This window comes from Canis lupus, chromosome 10 (genome assembly GCF_011100685.1).
Source record: "Canis lupus familiaris isolate Mischka breed German Shepherd chromosome 10, alternate assembly UU_Cfam_GSD_1.0, whole genome shotgun sequence".
Taxonomy (NCBI): domain Eukaryota; kingdom Metazoa; phylum Chordata; class Mammalia; order Carnivora; family Canidae; genus Canis; species Canis lupus.
In genome coordinates this window covers 27,172,909-27,188,763 of record NC_049231.1, presented here as the reverse complement: position 1 = coordinate 27,188,763, position 15,855 = coordinate 27,172,909, and the positions used below count along the sequence as shown (strand labels likewise).

The 15,855-nt window shown below is 42.2% G+C and overlaps 1 protein-coding gene across 21 annotated transcripts in view; it reads right to left on the bottom strand.

The window, feature by feature from the left end:
• FAM227A (family with sequence similarity 227 member A) overlaps positions 1 to 15,855 on the bottom strand; it is a 95,620-nt gene that overhangs the window by 42,362 nt on the left and 37,403 nt on the right. For 20 of the 21 annotated variants that reach the window (XR_005365586.1, XR_005365587.1, XR_005365585.1 and 17 more), the window contains 2 exons: positions 12,058 to 12,145; positions 3,499 to 3,593 (listed from right to left, as the gene is read on the bottom strand). Coding sequence is in view for 17 of the 21 variants with exons in the window: in XM_038550569.1 (XP_038406497.1) it covers positions 3,499 to 3,593; positions 12,058 to 12,145 (183 nt within the window). In the remaining 4 variants the exon portion in view is untranslated. The remainder of the gene's footprint in view (positions 1 to 3,498; positions 3,594 to 12,057; positions 12,146 to 15,855) is intronic. The other variant, XM_038550573.1, reaches the window with a different exon arrangement.

Sequence of the window (15,855 nt, the reverse complement as noted above, 5' to 3'; positions counted from 1 at the left end):
GAAAATGGTTAACGAACTATGAAACACAGGCATAAGTAAACATGAGAACAGAGTGTGATGGCTCTCCAGGTGCTCTCATACGGAACATTACACAAGATATACTGATGTCAGTATAGAGTCTAATTTAGAGCATAGAACCTGGACTCAAACTGCTCAAGTCAAAAATCCTGGCTCTATGATGACAACTCAACAACAAAAATAAAAACAACTCAGTCTAAAAATGGGCAACAGATTTGAATAAACATTTCTCCAAAGAAGTACACAATGGCCAATGAACACATGAAAAGATACTCAATATCACTAGTCATTAGAGAAATAGAAGTCAACATCACAATGAAGTAGTTCTGGACGCCAACGAGGATAACTATCATGAGAGAATGGGAAAGAAAAGAAGTATTGGCAAGGGTATGGAGAAATTGAAACCCTCACATGTTGGTGAGAATGTAAAATGGTGCAGTTGCTGTGGGAAAATTTGGCATTTCCTCAAAAAGTGTGACACAGAGTTACCATAGGACCCAATAATGCCACTCCTGGCTGTATATCTAAGAGGACAGAAAACATATGTGCCCACACAAACTTGTACATGAATGCTCATGGAAACAGCATTATTCATAATAGCCAAAAGATGGAAACAACCCAAATGTCCATCAACTGGTGAATGGATAAACAAAATGTGATCTATTCATATATGGAATGTTATTCAGCCATAAAAAGAAATGAAATACCAACAGATGCCACTACATGGATAAACCTTGAAAACATTATGCTAAGTGAAAGAAATCAGTTATAGAAGGCCACATATTGTATGATTCTATTTATATGAAATGTCCAGAATAGGCAAATCCATACAGACAGAGAAGTAGATTGGTGGCTTGCAGAGGCTTGGGGAGAGGGGACCGTGGAGTGACTACTAATGAGTATGCAGTTTCTTTTGGGGGGCAATACAAATGTTCTGGAATTAGATAGTGGTGATGATTGCAAAGCCTTGTGAAAAAATGAAAAATGACTAAATTGTACATTAAAATGAAGAATTTTATGGTATGCAAATTGTGTCTTAAAAATCTTGGCTCTGCCACCTACTAGTTATTTGGCTTTAAGCAAGATAATATTCCTGAGCCTTAGTTTCCTTATCTATAAAATGAGGATAATAAAAGAAGATTGAATGAGTCAATGTAGGGACACCTGGGTGGCTCAGTGGTTGAGCGTTTGCCTTTGGCTCAGGTCATGATCCCGGGGTCCTAGGATAGAGTCCCACATCGGGTTCCCCACAGGGAGCCTGCTTCTCCCTCTTCCTGTGTCTCTGCCTCTCTCTCTCTCTCTCTGTGACTATCATAAATAAATAAAAATTATTTATTTATTTATTAATTATTATTATTATTATTTATTTTATTAAAAATTATTTATTTGTTTATTTATTTATCTAATTAAAATTATTTATTTATGATAGTCACAGAGAGAGAGAGAGAGAGAGAGGCAGAGACACAGGCAGAGGGAGAAGCAGGCTCCATGCACCGGGAGCCCGACGTGGGACTCGATCCCGGGTCTCCAGGATCGCGCCCTGGGCCAAAGGCAGGCGCCAAACTGCTGCGCCACCCAGGGATCCCAATAAAAAAAAAAAAAAAAAAAAAAAAAAAAAACATTTAAAAGGTTTATATTCCTTGATATCCATCAGACATTTCTAGAAGGATGTATGGGAAAACAGTGTTGGCCTGTTGGTACAGGGCATAGGGCCTGGCATGGAAGAGAAATTTACTTTTTATTACATATCCTTTAATATTGTTTGATTTTACCATGGGCACAGGTTATCTTCTCAATAAAAACTATGGTATTAAAAAAAAATAGAATGGGCAACTGATTACATCAATGCTGTACCTCTTCAAGGGGTGGAATCACATGTTAGCTCCTCAGTCAAGAGTGGCCAGTGGGCCCCCATAAATAGCTCGCTGAGCCAACTTTCCTCTGGCAATTCCCTTCTGCTTGTCTCTGCCAGGCCATTGGCTCTCAGCTACATTCCATTCCTATTAAAATCTGCCACCATCCACTCTAACTGCTCGGCTTCCTCTCCTCGCCAAGATGGGTCACAGAGTAGGACACAACTGCTCATCACCTATCACTAGCTCTGTCAGCAGGAAAGGCCATAACTGGATTTTAATTATTTTATATTTTCCTTATTTTATACTTTTAAAATAAAATTTTATTTATTTATTTATTTATTTATTTATTTATTTATTTATTTATTTATTTATTTATTTAAGAGAGAGAAAGAGAGGGCATGAGTTGGGGGTGGGAGAGAAGCAAACTACTACTGAGCAGGGAGCCCAACTCAGGGCTCGATCCCAGGATCCTGAGATCATTACCTGAGCCAAAGGCAGACACTTAACTGACTGAGCCATCCAGGTGTCCCTATTTATTCCATTTTATAGAATAAGATCAGAAAATTTTAAACAGGGATGCCTGGGTGGCTCAGCGGTTGAGCATCTGCCTTTGACTCAGGGTGTGATCTTGGGGGTCACAGGATCGAGTCCCGTGTCAGGCTCTCTGCATGGAGCTTGCTTCTCCCTCTACCTGTGTCTCTGCCTCTCTCGCTCTCGTGTCTCTCATGAATAAATAAATAAAATCTTTAAAAGAAAAAAAATTGTTTTTAAACAACCTGCTTAAGTAACACAGTTGATGAGATATAGGACTGAGATTTATTTGTCTGTGTTTTCCATCATGTCCTGTTACTTCTCAAAATTTCACTCCTAAATAATGAGGGGAAATAGGCAGCAGTAAAACATGGAGAAATGAAGAAGGTTCAAGAACTCTGAAGGTGCCATTGATGTAAACTACCATCCTCAGAGGTTTGTGGGGAAGAGTTAGGGGAGGGGAAAAGAGGACAGAACACATACCAATCCAGGGCCTTTCAAGTTCTGAGGACTTTGCTAGTGGCAAAGCTCAGAGATTGAAAGCTCAGGCTCAGAATCAGATCTGCACGCAAGTCTTGGCTTTATCACTTACTTACTTTGTGAATTTGGACAATGCTCTGAGCACCACTTCCCTCACTATTAAACCAAAGAGCAGAGGACTATGACTGTAAAATAAAATATACTGCAGGTACAGGTTTAATTTAATGTCTGACATATAGTAAGTGTTCATTACATGTTAATTATCATCACTACCTCAGGTAAACCTCATAAGAACACCATGATCTAGGAATTATCATCCCTATTTTAGAGTAGGAATCTGAGGCTCAGTGCTCTCTTTCCATTACATCAAGGCTCCTGAATTTCAAGCAGATAACTTAAAGCCCTGGAGAAATCCAGATAAAATGCCCACTCAACTGGTGCCTACTTTAGCCAGGAATTACCCTTAGGAAATTTCCTGAGTGTATCAGCTGAGTCTGTAATCGGAAATACCCCAGTTTCTACACTGACAGCTTCACCATGCTGGCTTTTCTTACCAGATCTCCTAGCCCCTCTTAAATCATCTCTACTATGAAATTTCCAATCATGTGCTCACCTGCTTGGGAAGCATATTCTCATATTCTCTTGCTTGTGATATCCTCTTGACTTGTTTTGCAGCTTTCCTGAAGACCAGAGTCTGACCGTGATACTCTGCAATGCAACGTTAACAAAAAAAGGATCACTGCAGCTTGTCAGCTGTGATGAGGAAACATGTACTGTAGATCTCAGCTTCCTATTAATGTGAAAATGGCTGGGTGTATTCAGATCATTGGACGATGCTAGAGGAAGAAGCTCAGGTAAATTCATACATTTACCTGCAGCCACACATTTGTCCCTTCTACCCATCCAGCAAACATCTACTGAGTGTCTACTATGTGTTAAGCCTATGCTCAGTGCTGGAGGTAGATTATCTTCAAGGAACTCAGTTTAGTGAGAAAAAAAAGACATGCGATAATAAGTGTAACACCAACTCAATGCCACATATAGAATTCTCTACAAGTTACACTATAGCCACAGAATAAGAAAAGAGAGGCTTGATGCCTTCAAAAATGCTAAGCAGAGGTACATCTAGCTGGCTTAGTCAGTAGAGCATGTGACTCTTGAACTCGGGGTTGTGAATAAGCCCCACATTGGGTGTAGAAATTACTTAAAAATAAACAAACAAATAAACTATGCAGAATCAGAAACAGTGCTGAGAATAAAAGATCCAGTTCTTGCACAAAATTATAGCTTTTCTGTGGGAGAAGGTTAACACAGACTACCTTAAAGATGGGCCAAGAGAAACAACAGATCATCTATAAAAGGATAACAATGAGAATGACTGTAGAGTTCTCAACAGTAACAACAGAAGACAGAAGACAATGGAATGAAATAATCAAAGCATTGAGGTAGACTTATGTACCCAACAAACTATCTTTAAGAACAAAGGTGAAACAAAGACATTCATAGAAAAACAAAAACTTGGGGCACCTGGGTGGTTCAGTTAGTTAAGCATCTGCCTTTGGCTCAGGTCAGGATCCCAGGATCCTGGGACTGAGCCCTGCTTGGGCTCCCTGCTCAGCAGGAACCCTGCTTTTCCCTCTCCCTCTGCCAGTCCCCCTGCCTGTGCTCTCTTCTCTCTCTCTTAAATAAATAAATAAATAAATAAATAAATAAATAAATAAATAAAATATTTAAAAACAAAAACTAAGGGAAGACACTTGTGATAAAGGAACTGCTAAGATTCTCTTTCTTATTCTTTCTTTCTCAATATCTATTTATCTACCTAATATTTTTTTTCCAGGAAAAATGATCACACAAAGATAGTCTGAGCATCAAGAAGTAAGCAAATAACATGATAGTTTAAGACCAAACAAAAATTATCTACAATAATAAGTATAATATGTAATTCATAAGGTTTTTAAATAAGAGCTAAAAACACTAGAAAAAATAGCATTTAAATATGGAGATAAGAGCTTGGAGTTAAATTAGTCCAAGCTCTCGATTTGTTCAGGAAAGGTAGGTTAAGTTATTAATTAACTTTAGATAAAATTAAATATGAATGAAAGAAATTCAAATGCATGTAATAAAGCAAGGTTTCACAATCTTGATACTGTGGACATTTTGGCTGGATGATTCTTTGTTGTGGGGGATGTCTTGTGTGTTGTAGGATATTTGGCAGTATCCCTGACCTCTACCCACTAGATGTTAGTGGCAACCTCTCCCTGAGACATTTATAGCCAAAAATGTCTCTAGGCATTGCTAAATGTTCCTTGGGGATGAGGAGGAGGATTGTTCCTGTTTAAAATTCAATGCAGGGGATCCCTGGGTGGCTCAGTGGTTTGGTGCCTGCCTTTGGCCCAGGGCATGATCCTGGAGTCCTGGTATCGAGTCCCGCATCGGGCTTCCTGCATGGAGCCTGCTTCTCTCCCTCTGCCTGTGTCTCTGCCTCTCTCTCTCTATGTCTATCATGAATAAATAAATAAAAATATTTTTAAAAAAGAAAATAAAATTCAATGCAATAAAGAAAAATCTGCAATAAAGAATATAGACAGAATATATAATTTCCAAAAAAATTAGAATAATATAGAGTAAAAAAAATAAAAAGAACCAAAAGAACTCTATCAGGATTTTAGTTCTGGTTAGGGTAGAGTAAGCACATCCTACCCCAACTCCCTTTAAATGCAACTAAAAGTCCTGGACATAATGCATGGGGTGGCTATCTGAGGACTCTGAAAAGTAGATGATAGCAAGTGACTTAGAAAAGGAAACCAGAACTCAAAATAAGAACCATATGGCAATGAGTTTCCTGGATTTATTTTTACCTCTTGAATGTCCTGGCTCAAAGGCAACATGAATCCCAGAACTGAGAACCAGGTGAAGACAGAAAGAGATCTAACAGAAGCCCTCTATTTGTGATCTAAGAAGTAAGAAGTCTTAAGGGACAGCAAGAGTGTATTCTCTTGATCCCATCTAGTGAATTTTCTTCTTATCTTTTTTTCCCTAAGATTTTACTTATTTGACAGAGAGAAAGAGAGAGCACAAGCAAGGGGAGCAGCAGAGGAAGAGGGAGAAGCAGACTCCCTACTGAGCAGGGAGCCCAGCTTAGAGCTCAGTCCCAGGACCCTGGGATCATGACCTGAGCCAAATGCAGATGCTTAATACTCGCTTAATACAGCAAGTATTCTCTTGTATTCACCCATACATCTCAGCAAACCATCTTCCTGAAGCTGCAACCCTATATGGTAGTGACAGCAGCAGAAATGGCAGCTGGATAGGCATCTAAAACTCTGAGGGAGGACTTGTGTGATACAGAGTGTGGAGGGAATCTCTGTCACTTTTGCCCTCTCTCTGTCTTCCTCCCAGTTGGCCATGGAGGCAGACCCAGTCACAGGAAGTATGCAGAAGAGCGGAGAGAATGAAGTTTCAACTTTCCAGCAGAAGACCAGACAGGAGGTACCTTTGGAGCCGAGCATGGGTAAGAAGAGAGAGGTCAAGGAAAGAATCCCATCAAATTGTGTGTGGAAGTCATGTTCACTTGAGCTGCACATACATATGTGCATCTGACCCTAAACAGCACACCAAAGGCTTTCAGAACTGAACTGCAAGGTAGATCACTGCTCAGGTCTCAGATGTGGTTCCTGGATGGCACAGGTGTAGGATGGATCCAAATGGCATTGCAAAAGTTTTGAAAACTGAACTAGCATTGAAAGCACAATCTACAGAAGGCAGAACTTGTGACCTGAACCTAATCTGGTGAATTTCATGCTAAAAACAGAACAAAACACTCCAACCTTCTCAATACATCTAAACCAGCCTCAAATCTTATATTTAAAATGCCCAGAATACAATCCAAAATTATTCAACAGGGATCCCTGGGTGGCGCAGCGGTTTGGCGCCTGCCTTTGGCCCAGGGCATGATCCTGGAGACCCGGGATCGAATCCCACGTCGGGCTCCCGGTGCATGGAGCTTGCTTCTCCCTCTGCCTGTGTCTCTGCCTCTCTCTCTCTGTATGACTATCATAAATAAATAAAATATTCAAAAAAAATTATTCAACATACAAAGAATGAGGAAAGTTTGAATTCTCAAGGGAAAAAGACAATCAGTATCACCTGCCCTAAAATGACTCAGCTGTTGAAACAATCAAATAAAGACTGTAAATCATTCATTATAACAATCCTGTACAAAGTAAGGGCGAACACTTTGAAACCAATGAAAAAATAGTGAGTCTCAGTAGGGAAAAAGAAGCTATGACAGGAAACCAAATAGAAATTTTACAACTGAAAAATGCAGTTGAAAACAAATTCCCCCTGGGGCACTGGAGTGGCTCAGTTAGTTAAGCATCTGCATTTAGGTCAGGTCATGATCCCAGGGTCCTGGGATTGAGCCCTGCGCTGGGCTCCTCGCTCAGTAGGGCGTCTGCTTCTCCCTCTCCCTCTGCTGCTCCCCTTGCTTGTGCTCTCTCTCTCTCTGTCAAATAAGTAAAATCGAAAGAAAGAAGAAAGAAAGAAAGAAAGAAAGAAAGAAAGAAAGAAAGAAAGAAAGAAAGAAAGAAAGAAAGAAAGAAAGAAAGAAAGAAAGAAAGAAAGATTGATTCACTAGATGGGATCAATAGCAGAACTGAGGTAACAGAGGAAAAGAGACAATGAACTTGAAGATAGATCAATAGAAGTTATCCAGTTTGTGTGGTATTTTCTGATACCACATGTGTGGTTCTTCTACACCAATTCTCTGATGTAAACTGAGTATTCGGCAATTCAATTGAGTTCCAGATCTACCTGCAGTTAGTGTCAGATTCCACAAGAACTCAGTCTGACAAAACTATCTCCACTTCAGGTACCAGTCTCAAATGGGGTGCCCAGTTATGCATATTTTTATCTAGCTTTTAACAAATTTGGAGGTTCCAATGACCAACTATCAGGTTTGATAATTCATTAGGATGACTCACAGAAGTCAGCAAAGTACCTTATTTACTACTACAGATTTATTATAAAAGATGCAGCTCAGAAAGATGGAAGAGATAAACAGGGCAAGGCACGGGGGAGGAAGGTCCATGCCCTCTTCAGGCATACCACATTCACAACACATAATGTGCCCAGCAACCTGGAAGCTCACCAAACCACACAGCTTTTATAACTTAATCTCCAGTCCTTCTCTCTTCCCTGGAGATTGGAGAGGGTGAGGCTGAAAGTTCCCATCCTCTACTCATGTTTGGTCTTCCTGGTAATGAGAGTCCATCCTGCAGCCATCTGGAGCCCCAACCTGAGTCATTCTATTAGCACATCCTCAGGTGTGGTTGAAAGATGTTCATTATGAATAACAAAAGACACTCCCATCACTTGGGAAACTCTAAGGGTTTTAGGAACTCTGTGTTAGGAACTGGGGACAAAGACCAAATCTATATTTTTATTACACCACACAATCTGAACAATGTGGAGACATTGAAAATGTTCATTGGAAAAAATGAACAGGGCCTCAAGGACCTAGGGAACAATACCAACAGGTCCAACATCCGTGTCATCAAAGTCCCATAAAGAAAGGAGAAAGAGGGACACTTGGGTGGCTCAGCGGTTGAGCATCTGCTTTGGGCTCAGGGCCTGATCCCAGATTCCCGTGATCAAGTCCCACATCGGGCTCCTTGCATGGAACCTATTTCTCCTCCCTCTGCCTGTGTCTCTGCCTCTCTTTCTGTGTCTCTCATGAATAAATAAATAAAATCTTTATAAAAAAAAAAAAGGAGAGAGTGAAGTACAAAAAAAATTATTCAAAGAAATAATCTCTGAAGACTTCCCAAATTTGTCAAAACACATTAACTCACAGGTTCAAGAAGCTCTACAAACCCCAAACAAGTTGAATCCAAAGAAACCCATGCCCAAGCACATTCTAATCAACCAGCTGAAAGATCAAGACAAAGAAAAATATCTTGAGGGCAGAGAAAGAAAAATGCATTACACAAAAGGGGAACTACTATGTAAATGCCTGGATTTTCTCATGGGACCATTGAGGCCAGATGGCTGTAGAACATTTTATAGGGCTGAAAGAAAAGAACTGCCAACCCAGAATATTCAGGAAAAATACCCTTCCAGAATGAAGGTGAAATAAAGACATTCTCAGATGAAAGAAAATGAAGGAGATTCACTGCCAGCAAACCTATTGTAAATCAGATACTAAAGGAAGAGTTTTTATTTTGATTTGTTTTTGTTTTTGTTTCAAGTAGAAAGAAAATGGTACCAAAGGGAAGCCTGGAACTTCAAGAATAATGGAAAAACAATATGGGTGCCTGGCTGGCTCAGTTGGTAGAGCCTGTGACTCCTGATCTCAAGGTTGTAAGTTCAAGCCCCATGTTGGATATAGGGATTACTTAAAAATAAAAATCTTAAAAAAAGAAAGATGGGAAAAAATAGAAATTATAAATTTTTGGTTGCATACGGTATATAATATACATAATAAATATATAATATAAATAGTAAACATGTGGTTATATATAGTAAATATAAGACTATTTTTCTCCTCTTAATTATTCAAACTGTATATGATGATCACTTTATTTATTTTTAAAAGATTTTATTTATTTATTCATGAGAGACAGAGAGAGAGAGAGAGAGAGACAGAGACACAGGCAGAGGGAGAAGCAGGCTCCATGCAGAGAGCCTGACACGGGACTTGATCCCGGGTCTCCAGGATCACACCCTGGGCTGAAGGCGGCGCTAAACTGCTGAGCCACCCGGGCTGCCCTGATGATCACTTTAGAGTACAGTTCCTCAAAATGTCACCATAATGAGGACACCTGGGTGGCTCAGTGGTTGAGCATCTGTCTGCCTTTGGCTCAGGTTGTGATCCCAGGGTCCTGGGATGGAGTCCCACATGGGACTCCCTGCAGGGAGCCTGCTTCTCCTTCTGCTTATATTTCTAACTCAATCAATCAATCAAATAAAAAAAAAAAAAAAAAAAAAGAAAAAAGTCACCATAATCACCTGGCAATTGTACCCTGGTGCAACTTGCAATTGTACCAACAACCCAAATTGTTGGTTTACATATACTCAAGAGAAATAAAAACATATAGCACACAAAATCTTATACATGGATGCCCATAGCAACATTCTTCATAACAGCTACAAATGGAAACACAATCTGAACTGAATAAAAATTAAGAGACCATATCCAAACATTTGTGAAACACCTCAGTGTGCAGAGGGAAATCTATAGCCTTAAATGCTCATGTTAGGAAAAAAGGTCTCATTTTCATTCAGTTCAAAATATTTTCTAAGTCCCTTTGAATACTTCCTCTTTGACTCATGTGTCTTCATGAATTGAATATATAATTGGCCTTTGGGTTTGTTTTTTTTTCTTAAGTAGTCTCCACGCTGGACATGGGGCTTGAACTCACGACCCTGAGATCAAGACCTGAGCTTAGATTGAGAGTGGGTTGCTTAACTTACTGAGTCTCCCAGGTGCCCCTCCTTATGATTTTCCTTTTTTTTTAATTTTTATTTATTTATGATAGGCACACAGTGAGAGAGAGAGAGGCAGAGACACAGGCAGAGGGAGAAGCAGGCTCCATGCACCGGGAGCCCGACGTGGGATTCGATCCCGGGTCTCCAGGATCGCGCCCTGGGCCAAAGGCAGGCGCCAAACCGCTGCGCCACCCAGGGATCCCCTTATGATTTTCTTAATAGTAATTTCTTTTTTATTTTTTAAAAGATTTTATTTATTTATTCATGAGAGACACAGAGAGAGAGGCAGAGACATAGGCAGAGGGAGAAGCAGGTTCCATGCAGGAAGCCCAATGTAGGACTTGATCCCAGACCCCAGGATCACACCCTGAGCCAAAGGCAGACGCTCATCCACTGAGCCACCCAGGCATCCCAGTAATTTCTTTTTTCTAGGTGACATTATTGTAAGAACACAGCATAGAATACATATAACATACAAAACTTGTTTAATCAACTGTTTGTGTGGCTATAAGGCTTCCAGTCAACAGTAGGCCATTAGTAGTTAAGTTTTGCGGGGGGGAGTCAAAAGTTATACATGGATTTTTGAGGTGAGAGGTACGATCTGTGTCCCTAACCCCTGTATTGTTCAAGAGTCAACTGTATGCTTACATGTTGAGGACTTGCAAAGTCTCCTACAAATATTTACCCCTGTTTAGAATCAGGCTATATCTCTCAATGGTGGTTCTCAAGTTTTGTTTTATTTTGTTTTAATAACAGATTGATTGAGCCATAATTCATATACTGAGCCTTCATTTCTTCACCAAGACAAAGGATTGTTTAATTTTCTGGAATAATGATAACATGCATAAAAGTGTCTAGAATGATACTTAAGGGTTTCTGTTCTATGTTTTCTTAGGTTCTCTATTTGTTCATTTGGCATCTAAGGCAAAATTAATGGCCAGAGTTGTTCACGTCTCCCCCGTAACCCAGAGTGCTCTGAACCACTGACTTCTCTAACTCTTGCACACTAAGGCAGTTTTTTTCCCTGCACTAAGTCACCCCAGGGCCAAGTGTCAGACAACTAGGGATAGGCCCTATGCCCCAAAGCCCACCAGAATCACTCTAACCTTAACCTGTTTACACTTTCATGCCTAATCTTTTGTAAAGAAATCCCAGGCCTATGCCTGTGGCCTATGCCTTCCCTTTGCTCTGTTCTGCCTCCTGATGGACCCTGATGCTTCCTCCTGTGGCTCTGTGTGGCGTGCTGGGCCTCTGTTTCTAGAGCTGTGAATACCAAACTTTTATTTCGAAGGCACTGGCCTCTCTGTGTAGTCACTCAGTCTCCTTCATAAATTAACGCCTGGACACAAATCAGTTCCTACCTCAATAAATGCTGGTTTCTAATGGAGGGGTGGGGAGCAATCATGTCTTAGGGTTTTTTCTTCCATGGCTAACAACCTATCTTCCTCACAGATATTAGCACCATGCTGAACTCATCATCATAAGGTGGAACTTCATCAGGGCTTATTGAACTGAAAATTTAATTCTGTCCTTTCTTAAGATATTACTTGGTGCCAAGGCCCAGGCTAGCCCTACAAGGGTAAACGAGGGTGGCAAGTTATGTTTGAATAAACCCAAGAAACCGGGGCTTGGGAGATCATAACCCAAATGCCTACATTTCCCTTTTAGGTAGTTAATGTACCTTTGGTGACATTCTGCGTTTGTGAGCTATCTGGTAAACTCTTCTTGGCCAAAGAGTCTTTCTCAGTGGTTGAACTTATACCAGGAGACTCCAGGGGAGGAAAAAAAAAAAAAAAAAAGAATAGATTTAGTAAAATGGTTGTGAGAGGAATATAGTGTGAATGACATTTCCTACACATTTCTCATTGTTCTTGGTGACAGAACATGTGAAGGGAGACTGTTCAGTATGGCCTGAGCACTCAGCCCTCCAACCCAGGAGCAAGGCCAAGAGGTGGCTGATACGGAAAATGCAGGTGCTGGGGATGGAGCAGGCTGGGGTGCCAGTCCCAGGCCTGTCCCCCAAAACAGCTGGTAATCTTGGACAAGTCCCTGAACCTCTTGGTTGTCTTGGTTTCCCCCTAGGTTCTTAGGAGGATTAAGTGAGTTCATGTAAGCAAAGCACGAGTGGCTCATGGGAAATGCTCTGTGAGCATTGCTGCCATCGTTCACACAATCAATCCTGGCACCTCCATCAGGGGACATTTTACTGAGCAACTGCTACTATGTCTGCCACTGGGCACACCCTGGAACCTCGTCCCTGCCCAGAGGGGCTCCCAGGCTAGCAGAGGAGAGAACAGAAAATAGACAGTTACATTAAGGGGTAGAAAGTATCACATAGTCCTTAGAGAGGTAATGTAAGTTGGGGTCAGGTGAGTGTCAGAGACTCAAAATGACAATGGTTCAAACTAGGTAGAAATTTCTGCCACAAAACAGCCTGAAGGTGGGCGATCCGGGCTTGTTCGGTGTTTCTGCTGTATAAGTCCCAAGGGGCTCTGATTTCTTCCAGCTCATGGTTACAACTTTCCTAAGATAGGAGTCCTGTTCCTAGGGTTCAAGAGGATCTCAGGTATCGGGGAACAACTAACAGTCTGCCACTAGCGGTAGGAGCAGAGTCTCATCGGAAGCCAGAGTGGGGAACACTCGATTCCATCTGGGGGAGAGCTGGAGGGCTTCCAAGGAGAGAAGACACTTTTGCTCTGTCTTTAAGGATGAGGAGGAGTTTGGCAACGTTAAACAGATGGCCCACCAAGCGGCAGACAAGCAGTCCACCAGCCTCAACAACCACTTTGCTTGTATATAAATACGATATTTGAATGCGGAGAGCGCTGCAAGGGCTTCCTGTGTACCATGCAGCCAGCTGTCCAACAGCTACTGATTTTTATAGTGTTAAAATGGGTGCTGGGATGTGTTAGAGAGAAAACGCTCCTGGCTCGATGAAGCTTCACGCTCCTTGTTAACAGGCCTCAGAGAGATCAGGAGTCCAGCAGAGAACAAATGCACTTAAATAGATTTAAATCCTGGGATTATGTCTATTTGTTGGAGAGGCAGCATGGCAATGCAGAAGGAGCTCAGTAAGCTGTCTGCTGAAGTCAGCTGCGTGGGCTGGGGGCAGGTGTTCACTACTTCGAGTCTCTTGCTCCCTTTGTCAAATAAAGACAATAATTACCTGCCTTGAAGGGTGTTGTAAGGCCTGGAGAGAACACTTCCCCATTTATTCTCTTGGGCTTTGACCAGTGTGAGGCAAGGCATCTGTTATGCAGGTGGGGGGTGAGCTAAGACGGCTCTGGGAACCCTCCTCACCAAGGCCCAGAGGAGATGGAACCCCCTTCTGCCCCATGTGGTCACCCTGCTGTTCACATTTCATGTGCTGAGGCCTCAGCTGTGATGGGACAGGGCAGCCAGGGAGCCTATTTTTGTTGTTGTTGTTTAAAGATTTTATTTATTTATTGATAGAGAGTGCACAAGTAGGAGGGGAAGGGGCGGGGGGGGGGGCAGGCTCCCTGCTGAACAGGGAGCCTGACATGGGGCTCAATCCCAGGACCCCGAGAACCCGAGCCGAAGGCAGATGCTTACCTGGCTGAGCCACCCACATGCCCCCAGGGAGTCTGTTTTGGGCCAATGTGAGATTCAATCTGGGGCTGCCCAGAAGTGTCTGGAGGGCAGTGACTTCGCAGATCTGGTATTAGCAGGTATGGACATGAGCTGGAGGAGTCGGGGTCATGACTGTTAATACCCTTACTGTACCCATGCTCTGGAACTTGGGAAAACTCTGGTAAAATAAGTAGACATTCTGGTAGGATTTGACTGAGCAATCTCTGAAGCATTTCCTATCCCTGGACTGAATCTGCAAGAACGAATGTCAGTTGTGATGTCCATTTTGCAGGTAAGAACATAGAGGCTCAGTTTTGTTGAAAGCTGTACAACTTAGAGGTGGCATCACATAGAGGGAATTTTCGATCTTCTGGAACCAAGCTCGTGTGTTTTCCTGCCTTTACCTATGGCTCCAGGGTGGTCCTTCACTCCTAGCTCCCATATTTTGTCACAGATACAGGCAACTTCGGTAAGACTTATTCTTCCTTTAATCCAGACCTCTCCTCCAAAGCTTGGTCTTGCAGATTGAACCACTTAGGTATCATCTGCATCCACGCTTCTCACAGTCATCTTAAAGGTAAACAAGTTCAACTCGGTAGCTTGCCCCTACCCCAAATGGCTCCACTCTCCCTCTTGGTGAACGGGACCATTCAGATGCTTAAGCCACTCACAGGGGAAGCATCCTTGGCTCCTTCCTTTCCTTCCCTATGCCTCCTCCCCATTCCCAAAGCAAATGGGTTAGCCCATGTTGAAAGACCTGGCTACAAAACACATTTCAGGTCTTTGCTTTTTTCAGTCACCTGCTGTCACTGTCTCTTCCTGAGACAACTACAAAAGCCTCCTTACTAGTCTTGTGTCCCCTACTGTTACATTCCTCTTATTCAGAAGACAATGTGATCTTATAAAAAATATAAATTAGATGGTGTCATTTCTCTATTTCATGGATTCCCATAGCACTTAAATTATATCCATATTCCTTACTATGACCCTCCAAACTGGATAGGACCTGGCCCCTGCTACCTCCCCAGCCTTGACCCCTACACCTCTTTCCCACTTGTGCTGGTGACAGTATCATTGGCCTTCTCTCTGTTCCTTGACTATCTCAAGCTCTTTTTTTTTCTGCCTCAGGGCCTTTGCACATACTGTTCCCTTTTTCTGGAAGGTTCTTCCATTCACTTTTTTTTTTTTTTAAGATTTTATTTATTTATTCATGAGAAACACAGAGAGAGAGGCAGGCACATAGGAAGAGGGAGAAGCAGGCTCCCTGCAGGGAGCCCAATGCGGGACCCCAGGATCATGACCTGAGCTAAAGGCAGATGCCCAACCACTGAGCCACCCAGGTGCCCCTCCATTCACTCTTTTAATGGCTGAGTTCTCATCCTTTGGTTCTCAGCTCAAATGGCTCTTCCTGGCAGTGTTATCTGTCACATGTGCACCCTTCCTTCTCCACATACACAAGACCCATGCCCCAAGGTGAAAGACTTAAGGTACTCCCCTCAACTTCTTTTGTGGCTGTCATGCAGACATTTCACCTACGGTCTGTCCTTTAGATGCACTACACCTGCCTGACACTTCAAAGTATAAATGACCAACATGATGAAGTGGCACCATGCAGACTCCAGTTTGGGGAAGACTGCTGACAGGAAGCAGAGTGGAGCTTTGAGCATCCAGGAACACTGGTCAGGGCATAGCAGCGTACCCTTCAGGAGTGGGACGGTTTGGGCATCATTCTTGGTGGCATGGCCTCTGAAACTAACCCACTGGCCCTCCCAGGGGAGCGGTGCACAACTGTTTTCCTTTAATACATTTCTTCCTGAGGAGATTCCATTGTTTGCAGGTAAGAATTCTGATGATGCCTCTTTATAAAGACCTTCCTTGATGATCTTCT